At 36.8% G+C, this 18139-nt stretch overlaps 1 protein-coding gene across 6 annotated transcripts in view; it reads left to right on the forward strand.

Moving 5' to 3' along the window:
- Positions 1-18139, forward strand: part of map2k5 (mitogen-activated protein kinase kinase 5) — a 324671-nt gene that overhangs the window by 71430 nt on the left and 235102 nt on the right. For all 6 annotated transcript variants that reach the window (XM_072278042.1, XM_072278043.1, XM_072278044.1 and 3 more), the window contains 3 exons: positions 4916-4956; positions 15702-15769; positions 17443-17491. In XM_072278042.1, coding sequence (XP_072134143.1) covers positions 4916-4956; positions 15702-15769; positions 17443-17491 — 158 coding nt within the window. The remainder of the gene's footprint in view (positions 1-4915; positions 4957-15701; positions 15770-17442; positions 17492-18139) is intronic.

Consider the following 18139-nt stretch of genomic DNA (forward strand, 5'->3'; position numbering starts at 1 on the left):
GCCTTTAAATTAGTGCATATTTAAATAGCCTTTATAAAACCTGAAGAACTGAAGCTCTGAAAGCCTTTTGCTCGTATTTTGTTTTATTTTCCTAGATAGAAGTATTCCTCTGTAATGTATCAACCATCTAGTTTGCAATCTCTTACAAATATCATTGACCCATGCTATGCATCCTCTCACAGAAATCTGTGCTCTCCATTACAAATGAGGTGGTCAGTAGATTTGTTTTAACCCTCAACGTCAGTTTCCACATTTATGAGATGACAATCACATGTTGCTTCCTACCGTCTGAATTGCCTCCTATGTTTCTGCATTGCCAGACTGCCCAAATAACATTCGTAATTCCTCCAGTAACTGCCCCAACTTCCACCTCTCAACTCAGCTTATCTGCTGCATACCTTTCATGTCTCTAGATGTGATTACAACTATGCATATCTAACTCACCTTCCTTCTTTTACTCTGTGTATGCTGCATTTGTTTAAAATCTCTTCATATACAGTGCCTTGAAAAAGTATTCAGTCCCCACAACTATTTTCACATTTTTCTGTCTCATTTTCTAAATTTAAAATATATTGAAGTAGGATTTTTGTCCCAATCCACAAAACCTTGCATGTCATGTCAAATCAAAAGAAAAGTTCCAGAAGCTGTCAACAATTTACTAAAAACTAAAGACCAAATTTGTGCGGCTGAAAGCGTATTCATCCCCTTTGTAATTACTACACTAACTTTCTTTGGATGCAATGTTTTACATTACCAACTCACTTAGTTTGTTGATGTGGAGATTTGGAGGATCACCTGTTTTCAATGAAATTATAACAATAAATACCCCCTCTCTCAATAAAGTTCAACAGTATGCTAGATCAAACCAAAATGAAGATAAAGGAGCATTCAAGACAGATTAGGGAAATGATAATAGAGAAGCACAAATCCGGGCAAGGATGAGCATACCTTGGAGCTCAGTACAGTGTATCATGAAAAAGTGGAAAAAATATGAAACCATAGTCACAGCTGCATAGGTCAGGGTGCCCCTCTAAATATAGTCAATGGAAAAGAATAGCACTTAGAAGAGAGGCTACTGTGAAACCAAGTCACTCTGAGTGAGCTGCAGAAGTCAGTGGCTGCAACTGGAGATGAAGTTCATGGCTCCACAATCTCTAAGGCCCTGCACAAAGTGGGTACTTATGGAAGAGTGGCAAGGAAGGAGCCCTGGCTAAAAAAAAAGGCATATCCTTGCCTGTAAATACTTTGCAAAGTGACACTTAGAAGATACGGTAAAGATGTGGAAGAAGAAGGTCTTGTGTGGTTAGATGAGTTGAAAGTGAAACCTTTTGGCCTCAGCGCTAAGTAGTACATGTGGCATAAATCTAATACTGCGTATCAACCAGGTAACACCATCCCTAATGTAAGCTATTGTGGAGGTAGCATCATGCTATGGGGATGCTTTTCAGCAGCAGGAACTGGAAACCTGGTCAGGATTGATGTGAAGATGAATATTGCCAAATGCAGATAGATCATGGATTAAAAACCTGCTAGCCTTTGCCACGAAGCTTAAACTGAGGAGGAAGTTCATCTTTTAGCAGGACAATGCCCCAAAGCACACTGCCAAAGCACTCCAACCATGAAGAAAATTGATGTTCTCGAATCCTGGCCCAGTCTGAATCCTGACCTTAACCGGATTTCATCTCTGGCAAGACCTCAAGATTGCTGTCCAACTAATCTGGCACAGTTTGAGCTATTTTGCAAGGAGGAATGGACAAATCTTGCTCTATCATGTTGCGCAAGTTAATAGAGACTTATTCAGGCCTACTGGCTATAATAGCTGTGAGAGTTGGTTCAACTAAGTACTGAGCAGAGGAGGATGAATCCTTTTGAACTGCTGACATTTTAGTTTTTGAATTTTTAGTTTCTCATGCATTACAATTTTCCCTGATTTTTGGGCTCTTCTGTGGAAAAAAGGACCATGTGATTCACAAATAAAAATTCTCAGTTAAGTTGATGAAAATCCCTGTTGTAATATTCATTTACATGAACAAAAAGTTGGGGGCTGAATACTTTTACAAGGCTCTGTACCTCTAGCTTGTCTTTTTTTTCCTCATGTTTTAAGAAATGCCTTAAAACTTGCTTCATATAAAGGTGTTTTGCCCACCTACCGTAATATCTATTTATGTGCTTCAGTACGATTTTGTATTCACTAACATACATGTAAGATGTTAGTCTTTTCAATGATCTAGAAGATTTAAAGTGAAAGTAAGTCAATACTATTAACTGTTGTTACCAAAGAAGAAGGCTAATGAATAAGAGGCTGTTAAATATCTGAGTAAAAATTGACACTAATCTTGAGTTTAGTGGTGGGCATTGTCTAATGTAATAATCAGTGGACCAGTAATAAGAATGTATGTAGCGATTTACACAAATGCAGCTTTTCAGATTGACTAATGTGTAGATGTTATATATTATGCAAAGCAACAAGATAATTGATCAATATATTTGCATATTAATACTAAATATTCGCATATTTTAGATTATTTTATTACAAATTACATTTAAGCATAACATTCGGAACACAAGAAGGCGATTCAGCCTTTCAAAGATACTCCGTTCATTTAGATCTTGTCTGATTGGCACCTCTTCTTAATTTATCATTTATGCTCCATAATCCTTACTATATCTATAAACTCTACATGTTTTGGCAAAACATTTTGCCAAGAGATTTCCAGCCACAGTTGGGTTATAAAATGCATTCTGAATTCAGCCAGGAATGATCCTTTGTCTAATTTTAAGATCATGCCTCCTTTGTCCTAGACTTCCTGCTAAAGGAAATAGTTAATTTTCATTCTTCTAGTCAAATCCCTCAGTTATTTAGATTCTTTGATTGGAATCATTTTTCAAAATTTAAGCATATGCAAGTTATGAATATGGGTCCTCATACTTTAATCCTTTAAAATTTAGTACCAATTTTGTAATTCACCTTTTCCAATGTCAACCTGCTCTAGAAATTTATTGATTAAAGTTTTGAGAGTTGAATGGGCAAACAAGTTTGTTTTGAATTTCTAAAGTTAAAACCCTTTTTCATGCTTATAGTTTGTAGAACTACATTTGAAATACGGACCAGGTAGTATCAATTTCTTGTATTATTTGAGACACAAGTTCATGTAAAACCTTTCATAAATATTCCTGAAATGGGCATTTTTGCAGAAAATTGATTTTGGTATATCTCAGATATTTCCTCTAGCAGATAATATGTAAACTATATATCCATCTTAAAATACTTTTGCTTGCTTTTTTGCTGCTCATTAAATTATCTCTCCTTATGTGCACCTTGCTCAGCTGGAAAAAATTATTTGTTCATCAAAATGGTCTAATTCTGATGATACATGATGGAGACATTTAGATTTCCAACAGAACTATTTGCATAATAACCAGGAATGGAAATCATGTTTTTTTTTGCTTCCAACCGGGTACCAGGCTTTTTGTTTTGGCTGAGATGAGAAAGCAGCATAGGCTATGGGCTGAATGTAATAGTATCTTTTAAAAACTATTTAAAACTACAGGGGACCAGCAAAGAAAAAACATCTGGTAATTGCTACATTTTGTATAGGGCTTATCACTTGCTCTGCCACTAGAGTGAAGCACATATTCATCCAGGAGAAGTGGGGTGGTGGTGGGAGGGTTGGAAGAAATCGAATTGTCACGGTGAGATGATCAATCAAGATTGACAAATCCTCTAACATGCTATTTGTGGCATTGGATTTCTGAAATGAGACCAAACTATAGATTCCAATATTCTTTTATATGTATGAAAATACCTCAGTGCGTGGTACAAATAGGTTCCGATAAATATGTTTGGTCAAATAAATATTGCTTAAATTATTTTAAAAGGTTGTTACTTAGTTGCTGTGTACTGAGAATAATTTAACTTTATTGATGTTGGTGCTTTTATTAATGTTTCTCTTTTTTTTCCTTTTTTAAATGGTATTCATCAATGCCATTGCCCCAAAAAAGCCAAACATTCAGGAGAACTGGGAAGAAGATTATGATAACTGAAGTAAATTTTGTTGTAGTTGTTCCTTGAGTTAATGAGTGCATATCAACCGTTGGTTCAACATTATACCTAGTAATGCCATTCTTTTTCCTACCACCCACCTCATCACTTCCTATTTGAGTGCCCCACACGAGGTCACTAGGGCTAGAGTCACAGAGCACTACAGCATAGAAATAAGCCCTTTGGCCCACCTAGTCCATGCCAAAATATTATTTTGCGTAGTCCTATCCACCTGCACCTGGATTATTGCCCACCACCCCTTCCATTCATGTTCTTATTCATATTTCACTTACATGTTGAAATCAAATGCTATTTAAAGCGGCTTTTTAAAAAAACTTCTACACTAAAATAGATGTGGCCCATTTTTCAATACCAAATTTATTGATTATTTACTGATATGTAATTTGTTATCCTCATTCAAGAGAACAATAGATTAAATGTATTGTTTAAAGTAAAATAATGCATTAACTGTTGTAATTTGCTGTTATTAATTCTGGCAATGGATTTCTGTGTTAAGTGCATGCTCAAGGGTTAATCCAGTTCCTGGATAATTAAAATAGTTAACAAATGAATGTTGAAGTGGACAGGCTCTTAGCATCTATGTTTATATTTATAGTTTCGATTTTGCGTGTTATTTTTTACATATAGTATATATATATATACACACACATACTATTAGTATTCTAATGTTTAAGTGCAAGATGGAATTGCTTTCTTTAAAATGAAAATTCCCTACTCAGGTTTCTGAGCTCCTTTTCCATCATTTTCAGCTGCTAATTTTGGTGTCAATCTCATTTCTTTCAAATGATTCATTTTTAACAAATTTGTAAATGGCCCTGATTTGTTCTGCAATTTAGTCAATTACTGTTTCAGCCTGCAAGCCACCTGGGAAACGGAACATACATGGCCTGAAGGTAATAATTTCAATAATTGTTTCAGTAAAGTTGGGAATGGATTTGTAATGCTGTGTTCCAGTTATTGAAATGTCATCTGAAAACCTTGGCTCTTCAAACTCTGACAAGCAGGGGGTCTCTTGTTATACAAAGTAGGGAATATTTCCCATGATTTAATCACACAGCTGTGAATTCTTGTCTTATTTCCATTGAAGCAATTAGAGTTACAAAATAGGTTATCGCTTTTAATTTTTTATATTAAACGGTGGTTAAATTTTTGTAATGTACATTTTAATGAGGGACGGAAAGTGATATGATTAAGAAATTATACTCATTATACAAACTTCCAGTGTTCCTAAGGAGATAAAATGAATTCTCAGCTTTCAGGCAAATTTTACTACTTCTCTATTACCTGTTGCGTTGATGATATGCTGGAAACACTGGAATGTGGAGAGAACAACAGGGAGGAAGATAGCCATGCATTTATTTTACTAATTAAATTTATATATAAAAAAAGAAAATGGGCCAGTACCAAAATTATCATGAAATAGAATGATTTTTTTCCCTTCCTGGTTAATTTAAGGAATTGATTCTTAACAACACTAAATTGTCCTCAGTGCCCTTCTCTTGTAATGGTAACAATATTCCCACTCCTGATAACTATTCAGTAATTATTCTTAGAAAATGTGCATAACCAGTGAAGATATCCTGTTACAGCTGTAATGTGGTCTTTATTAAGAAGAATGTTGACTCTCTCTGCTCTTACATATTCACTTTGTTGAAAGTGTAACATTTAGAGCTATACTTAAGCCAAATTGATGGATTTAGGTGAGAAAAAGATAGCAAAATATTTAGTTTTTCCCCCTCAGTCTTCAGTTACTATGGGCCAAATGTTGAGTGGGTGATTAAGCATGATTGGGTAGGAACTGTATATAAATAATTTAAATTGAATGAATATGTTTTCTTTTGTTGTATTTTTTCATCACCCATCTGAGAGACACTGTGGCCCTGTGCTCAAAACAATGTCAAAATCTGCATCAAGAAACCTTAAGCATATCGCACAGCTTGGAGCACTTTTACCAAAAGATACCGAATTAGGAAGAAAGGCTTGTTGACGCTTAGTTTTTTGTCTTGAAATAAAAGTAGAAAATGATGCCCCCATTAAATAAGGAGAGAGGAAAACAGTTAATTTTCCAGATTGTTGACCTTTCAACTAAGTGTTAAAAAGATACAGACAGAGATACAGATGAGGCAGTATTGCTAAGGAATTCCAATTATACATTTAAGATGACTTCAGGGTGATTGAAGGTTAGAATCTACAGGATGTCAGATTTATTTTTGTTGAGGAATAAAGAATTAGAAAGTAAGTGGGGTAAGGCCATGAGGAGATTAATGAGTGAGGCCAGGAGTTTTGAATTAAATGTCCATAGGAGCTGCCATTACATATGGAGTTTAGCATTGTCGTGAATTGATTTTGTTAATGCATAGATTGTACATTTTAAACATCAGTTCTTGGTTGAAATGTGGTAGGACAGCACAAACTAAATGATCACCAAGTCTGTTTTAGTAATGTTGACTGAGGAATAAATCCTTGCAGAGATAATATAAAAAAGAAATGAGAGAACTATTTTAATGGGGTAAAAATTAAAGCATTTCTGGGACATCTTTCCTTATGTATGATTGCTTATTATTCCCATTCTTTCACCACCTAATCTAATCTGGCTGTTTATCTGTCTCTTACTAGAAGAATTCATATCCAACATCATCTTGAACATGAGATATATAATCTTCCAATGAAATATAACTCCACACAAAAGAACTCTAGTCCCTTTTCACCGACTTTATCTTTCTTCTTATTTTCTTGGAGGGGGTAAATTAAAGCATTATTGGGACAGCCTTCTGAAGCAAGAAATATTAGAAGCTTAGGCATTTTCCGAGCATACGAAAATGATAAGATATTACATTATGATTGGAATATAATGAGACGGCAGTGTGCTTGGAAAACATTAAAATTCAAAGGTATTCCACATGAAGTTATAAATTTACAAACTTGTAGTGATATAACTACAGTAAAGTCTATCTTTGTCTTTTACTCGTTATCTCCATGTATGTCATATTCAGTATCTCCACATCTGCCTTCTAAAAACATCTTCGGAGATCTTCTCATTGACCACGCTGGTTAAGAGATGTTCTGAGAGCAGTCTTGAAAAATATGAGTATGTTCAGAAAAGATGGACAATGAAGTGCTTCTGCTTGTGAGTACAAAACAAGGAGTTAATAGGGGTGTGGAACCAGTATGGAACTTGCAACCAGACAAGTGTGCTTGAAGTTAAGAGCATTAGTACTTTTAAGAATAGAAACCAGTTAACTCAATAACTAAAAAAATAGAAGGATCTGTTAATGAGTATGATGTAGAAAAGTGGAAGAAGGATCTGGTGGAGGATTGGCACCAGTCAAAAATTGCTAATTTCTGAACAAGCATCAGTCTGATTATAGGTTGCCTGGCTCTTCCTAAGAAAGTGGCTCGGAAGGAAGTTAAAGTTGATGAAAAAGGAGTGTAGCTTTTGTTAGGGAGTCACATTTCATAGGAAGATGATGAGTTTATCTTGACATGATATTGAGCAAGAATTTCCCAAGGTGAGACAGTTAGACAACCAGATTAGATGGTGGAGGGCTGTGTGTAACAAGCAATCATATGAAAGTTGACTTACTACTGAAGTCAGCATGTCGATAAAGAATGGGACTAAAGAGGAATACTTGTGGCACCCTGGAGGTAACAGCTTGAGGGAAGGCTACAGCAAGAGTCGAGGTGATTCCATTTTGAAAGGTGGTGTCAGACAAGAGAGAGATGGAAGCGCTGATGAATAAATGACCTGAAGGATTAACTCTGCTTCCCCATTTATTTATTTTTATTTAGAGGTATAGTATGATAACTGACCTTTCTGGCCCGATGAGCCTGCACTGCCCAATTACACCCAATGGACCAAATAACCTATTAATGCTGACACCTCTGAAATGTGGGGGCAAATCGGAGCACCCAGAGGAAACCCATGCGGTCATGGGGAGAACATACAATTCCTTACGACAGCAGATGAATTGAAGCTAGGTCGCTGGTGCTGCAATAGTATCAGGCTAACAATTATGCAACTTTGCTGCCCCACAACTCTCCATCTGTATTTTTCCAGAATATGCTGTTAATAGATATGTAGATAGATCTGTAAATCTAGATACAAAGCTTTCCAACAGTTTGCATTTGTAGTTGTGAACTTCCCATAATTCAGGACATTTACAATGACAGGTGTGTGAAAAGGGCCCATGGGATCATTGGGGACCCGAGCCATCCCAACCACAATCTATTCCAGCTGCTACTATCTGGGAAGCGGTACCGCAGCATAAAAGCCAGGACCAACAGGCTCCAGGATAGCTTCTTTAACCTGGCCATCAGACTGATGAACTCACGCTGATTTGAGTGTACTCTATATTACATTGACTGTTCTATTTATTATAAATTATTATAAATTACTATGATTGCACATTGTACATTTACCTGGAGGCGTAACGTAAAGATTTTTACTCGCGTGTGAAGGACGTAAGAAATAAAGTCAATTCAATTCAATTTGAACATTTATATGTTCCATTCTAACCAGACAAAATGATTTAGAAACCTAAGTTGTTTATTTCCTAGAAGTATCTACTAAATACTTGTTTATACCAATATAATTTTGGATATATTCCATCATCCTGCAACTCATCATACATATATTTTGAAAGATTAATATGTTTAACATCATAATGTCATTAATGGCCCAATTTTATTAGAGTATTTATTTTTCAGTAAGTTGCCACTATTCAATTAATGTAAACAAACTTAAGACAAGAAAGGGAATATATGTCAATCTAACTAAAATTCCCATAGATTATCACCAATATTAAAATTGCTATAAACATATTGTAATTATTTTTCTATCCACTCTACTCTTCCTTCCTGGACTTCAGAATCAGGTTTACTACCACCAACTTGTATGACATGAAATTTGTTACTTTGCAGCAGCAGTATAGTGCAAAGATAAAAAAAAAATAGATTACATTACAGAAATTGTGGAATAAAAGACAAGGTAGTGTTCACGAAGGGAAGAAGCTATTCCTAAATCTTTGAGAGTGTGACTTTGGGCTCTTGTACCTCCTTCCTGATGGTAGTAATGAAAAGAGAGTGTATGCCTGATGGTGAGGATCATTAGTGATAGATGCCATCTTGGGCACCACCTCTTGAAGATGTCCTGGACAGCAGGGACTGTTGTGCCTGTGATGGAACTGGCTGTGACTTTAACCCTCTGCAGGCTATTGCAATCCTTGGCATTGGAGCTTCCACAGCAGGCTTCATGGGGTAGGGAGCTATCCCTCCTTGGCATATTTTAAAATGATATAACAATAGCAGTTTGGGCAGAATCTTTGAACGGGAAAATAGAATTAACATTTAAGGTTCAAGACCTTTCATCAGATGTGGAAAAAATTGAAATAGCTGAATTAAAGATTAATGTGATTGTCTGCCATTACCTGAAAATCAAGTTGTCTAATTTGATCACCTTCCAGATCAACAGGTTAGCTCTGATAATAGCCCTGAGCAACTTCTTTTCAAAAACTGCAGCAAGAACTAACACTGTCACTGATTATTTCTCCTATATGTAAACAATTATAAATGTTTGAAGTGCAGAATAAGTCAGTTAATAATTAAGAAGTAGAGAGGGAGTAATTCTTTTCAGTATAACCATCTGTTGGAACTGAAAGTAAGATTCTGTTTCTGACAGTCAGTTTACCTGTTGAGTTATCTTTCCTTGTGTGTTCTCATTGAGCTATCATCTATTCTCAACATTTCTTACCTCCTGAATTCTTTGCAAGTAGCTTCATTGTGTCTGACACATTAGAAATTAAAACTTTTGAGGATCTTTTCTGTAGGTGAGTTCATTAAAGGATGAGACAGACCAGTATGTAGCTTCTTAGTAAATCATATAGTTTGCTGGGCTTAAATATCTCATCTTCAGGTTTGTATTTTTATCAGGAAAATCAATGTGGCTGTGACACTGGCCTGAATATTGCAAAATTAGGTGGAAGAAAGCTACTTGGGGGTTTACTAAATAATACCATACAATTTACTATATAAATTTAACTTGCCAATGTATTTTTAAAACAAAATACATAATGTCCACCTACTGTTTTGTCTCTTTTGCATCTGAAAAGCACAAGGCTTTCTGGGCCTATTTCCATTTTTGTTTTGAAGTTTAATCTGTCCTTATAAACCATTGGAAACATCAGAGCAACATATAAAAAAAACAGGTTACATATCTCAATTGCAATAAAAATCTCCATTGATTTTACTTACAATCAGATAATTTTTGTTCCTATTTGCAGATAAATGTAAAAGATGGTTAGAATTACCATCTGTCTTTCCTTTGTCCATTTGTTTTTTGTTCTGATCAAGCTGTACATTGTGCAGCCAAACTCCAATTTCCTGGCAACTTTTCATCCAGATTTTTCTATCTGATTTTCATAGCACAAGTGAGTTTATTCTAACTGCTCCCTTAGCTGGAAGATCTCCAGAGCTTTCCATTAAAATTCAACACCAGCACAAGGGAAGGAACATTATTGAAATAAATGTAAATTACAAAAAACTGTAAATATTCAAAATCTTCATCTGATGGAGGATGAGTACCTGAAGAACCTTTTCCCAGATGCTCGTTCTCCGTGCATTTCTGACATCTTCTGTATTTGTTACAAAAGTAAATACATAAGCCTCTGATGAAGTCATATCCAAATGAATTTTTAAATTCATTATCCTGTCCTTGCTCTCTGCTTTTCACTTTGTAAAATGTGGCAATACATACTCTTGGCTCTGTACTGCTAAAATGGTCATAACTTGTGTGAATGAAATTCCTATGGAAAAATAATCAATTTCAGTTGTTTTTAAAGAAAATTTTAAAACAATCAGTTTTTGCTTTAGTTCAAGTTCAAGTTTAATTGTTATTCAACCATACATGAATACCTATGAATTTAGACAAACAAAACAGCGTTACTCCACAGCCAAGGTACCAACCTTCATACACAGTACAAGTCACATATGGCAAGCATATGTAAGATGTTTATGAAATGACGCCAGTGACCAATGCAACCAATGGCAACATCCTTCAGACAGTTCACGAAACTACTACTACTTCTTCATCTTTTAAGTATGCTCCTTCTCCTCACCTGTGATTGAATGCAGCCTTTAATTTCCATTTTGATGATGTATCTTTGGGCTACCTGAGCGCTGAGTGTGGGGCCATCATTTCCTAATGGCGGAATACAAACGTGGTTGGCTCCGTTACTCGCCAGCTAAACCGTAGAGCAAGATTGAAATTGATGAGGGTGAGAGTGGAAGGCAAGAGGGTGTTCTGCACTGCCTGCCCATATTTGACCGATTGGTATCCCTCTCACTGCTGTCAAAGGAAGGTGCAGAATTCTTGGGCCTCTCACTGAAAGGTTTTATCGTGGCTGTGGGACTCTGTAGTTTGATGTTTAGTGTCTTCAGTGCTGAATGCACATCGTGTCTGTGGACTCATTGTTCTGGAAACCTTTGCAGTTCATGTTCCGTGTGATTCTCGTTACTCTTCCTTTGCTATTGACATGATTTGATCAAGGTACCTCAGCATGGAATGGGCTCTGTGACTGTGGCCTGTAGTCGTTGACACAGCGCTAAACTGAACTGACTTGGTAGCTGTCACTCCTGGATTGCTTTGGGGACTCTGCAGTTTAATGATTAATATTTTGTGTGTTATTTGCTCGCTTTTTGCTTCTGCAAGATTTGTTCTTTTTATTGCAAATTGGGTGTTTGATGTTTTCTTTAAACTGGTTCCATGGTGTTTCTTTTTTTCATAGCTGCCTGTGGGAGGACGAATGTCAGGGTTAAATACTTTACACATTACATACTTCGATAATAAATGCACTTTGGAACTTTGATAGCAAGCACGTATAAGATTGCAGTAAAATACAGTTACACAAAAAAAATATATAGTTAAGTTCCTGAGTCCATGAATGTTACAGCAGTCTGAAGTCAAACACAACACAGCTTGTCTTCTGTTGAGTGAACACTGGGGGCAGCACTGACTCCAGCATGGGTGCCACACCACACCACTTCCAGCACTCCAGTGGAGCTACTTTGATGCCTCTCCCGGGCGGTTGCAAAGAGGCGATACCACAGCTTGAGGCCTAGTCCTCACTATGACCAAGGCCATGTAGTTTCCTCACCATCCAGCAATAAATCAATGAATTGGACTTGCAATATTCCACAGCACCAGTGTCCAACAAAGTTTTGCGAACACAAGGAAAGTGACTAAGTCAGTCACTTGCTGTTAGACTACACACCTCCTTCAAGCACAGACACCTCCCTTATACATATCTAGAGCCATCTTTTAGTGAAGGCAGACATTGGTAATGAAATCTCCCCTTTTCTAATACCTAAGGGTTGGACTGATAGTAAGCAAGGCAAATACAAAGTCAGCATTGATTTTGAGAGGACTAGAATGTAAAAGGAAGATTGCAAAGCGAGGCTTTATAAGGTATTGGATTGCATTTGGAGTATTGTAAGTAACTTTGGCCCCATTTCTATGAAAGGAAGTGCTGGCATTGAATATGGTTCAGAGGAGGTTTAGGAGAATGATCCTGAGCAGCATTTCATGGCTTTGGGCTTGTACTTACAGAAGTTTAGAAGAATGAGGGGGGAATCTCATTGAAACTTACTGAATATTAAAAGACCTACATAGAGCGGGAGTGTAGAAAATGTTTCCTTTTGTGTGGGACTCAAGGAGCAGAGGAATCAGCCTTAGAACAGAAGGACATTCCTTTAGAACAGAGATAAGGAGGAATTACTTTAACCGGAGGGTGGTGATTCTGTTGAATTCATTACCACAGGTGGCCCTGGAAGCCAAGTCACTTGGTATATTTAAAGCAGAGTGGGGTGTCAAAGGTTACAGGGAGGATGCTGGAGATTGGGGTTCAGAGGGAAAATAAATCAGCCATGATGGATTGGCGGAGTAGACTTGATGGGCTAAATGCCCTAATTCTGCTCCTATGTTTTATGTTCTTATGGTCTTACACCAGTACACCTTTTGTCGTACCAAGGCAGAGTGTGTTTGGAGGCCAAAATCCAAAATGTGTAACTGTAAATGCTTCTAAAACTTGGTCCTACCTAGCACATCAAAGCAATAGACAATTTACAACCATCTCGATTAAATGCTCTAAGAGGCTTCAAATCCAATGGAAGGCTAAACAAATCAATGTCAGCATTCTCCACCAAGCCAACGTTTCTTGAATCGAGGACCAAATGGTTCCAGCGGTTAGACCTCGTCATTTTCATGAATAATTCCAGATTCTCGCAACAGAGTCTATTCTGAATTCTGTTGCATATAGAGGAATAGATTCAGAGATGTTCTCAAAGCCTCCATGGGAAGTACTGTATCACTTCTGATTTAATGATAGCCCATATCCACTAAGAAAGGACAAAAAACATTTGAGATGGCATTGAGAACATCAAATTCATTCACCAAGGGCATACAGAAACCAAGTATAGGTAATGGAAGAAATGCAGTGTCTCTCAAATTGCTCATCTACCACACACCTCTGGTCCCATGATGGCCTCATTAGCCACATCTGAGCCCCCAAACTGAGTGGAAGCAAGTCATCCTGAAACCCAAGGGACTGCTTAAGAAGAAACAGCAGCAGCTGTGCTGTATAAATATGAATAACCTGCAGGGAATAGTTTAAATCTGATTAAATTAATTGATATAGATTTAATTATTTCAATGTTTTAAAAGAGGTTTAGATATTGTAAGCCAGTCTTTCTACTCATCTTGGTCTTATTCATAATTTCTAATATGCTTTTCTATGAATTCTGTGTATGTGAACTCATTCATATGAATGAAACTAGAAAAGCTGTACTGCATGGCAAGACAGTATGGTATATTAGGACACTAGTGTGCCATGATCCTGAGTTGCACACAAATTTCCTGTTTCCCTATTTTTACAGTGGATGGGTGTTGAGATCTAGAATGGGGATTTGAGATGTTACTGCGAATGGTGTGACCTGCACATCAGAGCCAACTGAGTGTAAATGCCCAGGACCAAACTCGATGGGCTGAATAGTCTAAATCTACTCCAATGTCTTATGGACCTGATGATGTATATGACTCGAGGCCCTGAAGGTGTTATTGATGGAGGTAGCAAGTGCTCTGTTTATAATCTTTGGAAATTCTATTTATTCTAGCATAGTTCACACAGATTAGAAGATATCAATATACTCCTATTGTATAAGATGAAAGTAAGAACGAAAATAGGAAACAGTGGAACTTTTAGCCTGACATCAGTAGTAGCGAAAATGCAATAATGTACTATTAGGGAAGTGGTAACACTGCAATTAGATAATAATAATAGGATTGTGCAAAGTCTGTATGGATTAATGAAAAGGGAATCTTGTTTAAAATTTCTTGTAAGAGTCTTTTGAGTCTGTAACTAGCAGTATAAATGAAGCCAGACCAGTTGATTTAGTGATTTTAGGCTTATTGTCAAGGCACTAACAAGGGGTTATAAAGCAAATTATACAAATCAGAGTACTGTTAGATGGATTGCAGTGCAGTGAAGTTTTACCAGGTTAATTTGAGAGGTGGCAGGTTCATCACATGTGTAGAGATTAAGTAGAGTCACCCTATATTCTTGACTTTAGAAGAATGAGAGGTGATATCATTGCAGCATACATGATTTTAATGGAGCTTGATAATTTAGCTGTGTAATTGCCATTTTCCTTGGCTGAGGTATCCAGAATAAGGAATCCATAGCCTCTAAAACAAGGAGATGTACATCCAAGGTGGAGATGAGAAGAAATTTTTTCACCCAAACAAGAGTAGATTTTTGGGATTCTGTATGGAAATTTGTGGAGGTTCAGATTCTGTGTGTATTCAGAACATTAATCAATAGGCTGATGTGTAGGACAGTCGTGCTGAGGTAAAGACCAGTAGAGTGGAACAAAGAGTTTAATGGCTTTATCCCAGTATCTCTTATGTATTGGTGAAAATCTGTAACATTCACCATTTAGTCTTTGAAAATGAATATCATTTCTTCATAGGTACATTTGTTTTTGCCATTTCCATTGCATATGCCTATATTTTTTATGAGGCCGAGCTGGAAGCTTGCTATCCAACCCAGCACAGATGGAAAGCATGCAAGGAGCCAGCAGGTTGGATTCAAACTTAGGACCATTTGTTTCAAAGTTTGGTGCTGATGCTACTATACTACCAGCTGGCATAGGTACAGGTGGAAAAGGCTTAATTGTGGTCACAATCTTTGAGAGAAGTTGCCATTGCCTCCAGAGCCATGTCACTAATGTATCCATATAAAGCTGGTGATTAGCATGAGAATAAGAGGTTAGATCTATAAGTACTGTTGGAGTGTTTTTCAAAACTTGAGAGTAAATGTGCCTATATATAACACACTGATGCATTTTTAAGTAAGGTTTGTACAATGGTATTGAATTGCAGCATAAAGTATTGATCTTTCTTATTTCTGTAAAGTGATTTAGTGTGCTAACGTCATTTGCGAATAGAGATCACGCAACCATCCGCATACCTAGCAACAAGCCAATTAACCTTCGGATGGAAATGAGAAATCTATGGTAAATTACAGGTTAATTAGACTGCTGTCCTCAGCCCATGAATGACTGATAAAAGCTCCTTATCTGCCTGCAGGTAAATACACGGGCAGGGTCCTCTAATAATAGCTGCCCAGCAGTCACAGAAGGCCTTTCGAACAATAGGTAAGAGTCAAGAGCGTAATCAAAAATGGCTTATGAGATATGTTCGCTGCATGATAACTAGTGATGCTAGATTCAAAACTGTTATACAGTATAATTTGAGAAGTGTTTCTGCTGGGAATTCTTGAGAAAAATGAGAGGAATACAATTATAAAAAGCAAATGATATTGGAATTAATATTTATCATTGCTTCTGTCATCTCATAACTATTACTCATAAAAAATCTAAAATTTGCTATTCTGTTTTCTCAATTTCAAATTGTGTTGATGGTATTGATATTAATATTTAGATTAGTTTCAAACTCAAATTATGAAAGTGCAAATTATTTAATAAATTTGCATTATAATTTGATGATAGTATTTTTCTTTCTATTTGGTTTTGCTGTTTTCTTCTCTCTTTAAGCAGGAACGTAATTTTATGGATGTGTGTTGCCAAATGTCATCTTGTCCACTTTGGGGAGTTTGTTGTTTAAGCCTCTGTGGTAGTTGTCAGGATATTTTGCTATGGACAAACTGATTGTCATGCCTGGTATTGTCTACACCTGGCATGTCCAGGTTGTGGCAGGGCTTATGAGATACCAGGAACACAAGCTGAATTTTAAGCTTCTGCTGTGCTGGAAGAGAAGTTAAAAATTGGAAACGTTATTACCATCATTCGGCAGATTTCGAAGTTCCCACCTTAGACTTGATCTGTTAATGTGACAACTTCCATACTTACCCATGAGTTGAGTCTCATTGGAAGCTATTTATTTAAAGCTATTAGCAGAAACAGGCAGTGGACACTCACTTAAAGAGATTAGATTTATTAGTTTTATTTGCCACCTTTGCATTGAAATATCAAAACATACAGTGAAATGTGTCATTTGCAACAACAACCAACATGGTCCCAGGATGGGCTTGAGTCAGCCTTCAAGTGTCGCCTTGCTTCCGGTGCCAACATAACATGCCCACAACTTGCTAACCCTAGTTCGTACATCTTTGGAATGTGGGAGGAAACTGGAGCACCTGGATGGGACGATGTGCAAACTCCTTATAGATAGTGGCGGTATTGAAATCCAGTCTTATAGCTGATGCTGTGAAATATTATGCTGACTGCTACACTACCATGCTGCTCACTCAGAAAGCATCCCACTAAAATATGGCAATCTCTTTAACATGCACTTCCTCCTTTTTTTCTTAACTTGGTTGCTGTGGCTCACCTATTTGGTGATATCCCTGTCACCCAGTAGCTCTGATCTCATCAAGTTAGCTGAACAACCTACATCAAAATTTTCTCACTGCAAAATTTTTAATTGAGTTTTTAAGCTACATAAAAATTGGAAGTTGGAGGCCAAAATATTATATATGCTCTTAATACTTTAACGGTGGTATATTTTGAAATACTTGAAGGTATCACAAATCAGTAATTATACTTTATTATCTGTTGAAACGTTTTACTTTGTGAAATAAAATCACATTTCAAGGGTTCTTTTCAGTTCAATTGTGTAATAATAGCAAAAGGTGAATGTTGCACTATAATTACAATCTGTTTATTTCTATTTAGGCTATCAGAGAGGGAACACAAAGGTTAAAAATACCTTTTGAGTAATGTTTGCTTGTTAATGACTTGAAGTTCTGTAATTTAAATCTGAGGTATAAACAACGTTAATAACCTTTTCATAACTGCCTTTGCTTTAGCTTGAAGACATCATCTGCTGAACTTAAGAAAATACTGGCAAATGGGCAGGTAAGTCTTGGAAAATTACAGTATGTTTAATTGATGTGTAATTTCCTACTAATCTGCTGAGAATAATAGTGGTCTTATGAAGCATACTGGAAACTGCAGATTCATTTTACATTTTGGATACTGTCTGAATATAAAGTGACATGCCTTACTAAATAATGAGCAATTACTTTGTATTTGTTTTCAGCCCATGAACCTCCAAGACAATTATCCAAAGCCAATTCTTGTCTTGGCTCAATTCCCATTCTCTATCTGTACAAGATAATACAAGGCATAGATGGAGTGGGTAGCCACCGCCTTTCTCCCAGAGTGGAAATGACTAATACCAGAGGCATAATTTTAAGGTGATTGGAGGAAGTATAGGGGGGGATGTCAGAGGTTTTTTTTATGGAGACGGTGGGTGCATGGGACATGCTGCTAGGGGTGATTATAGAGGCGGATACATTATGGACATTTAAAATACTCTTAAACAGGCAATGGATGAAAGAAAAATGGAGGGCTCTGGGGGAGGGAAGGGTTAGATTGATCTTGGAGTTAGTGAAAGATTGGTACAATATCATGGGCCGAAGGTCTTGTACTGTGCTTTGCTGTTCTGTGTCCATGCAGTCCAACTCCTGCACTACTGTTTTGCACCAAGACCACTCACCTCTC

Source organism: Mobula birostris, chromosome 14, assembly GCF_030028105.1.
Source record: "Mobula birostris isolate sMobBir1 chromosome 14, sMobBir1.hap1, whole genome shotgun sequence".
In the NCBI taxonomy this organism is placed as follows: domain Eukaryota; kingdom Metazoa; phylum Chordata; class Chondrichthyes; order Myliobatiformes; family Myliobatidae; genus Mobula; species Mobula birostris.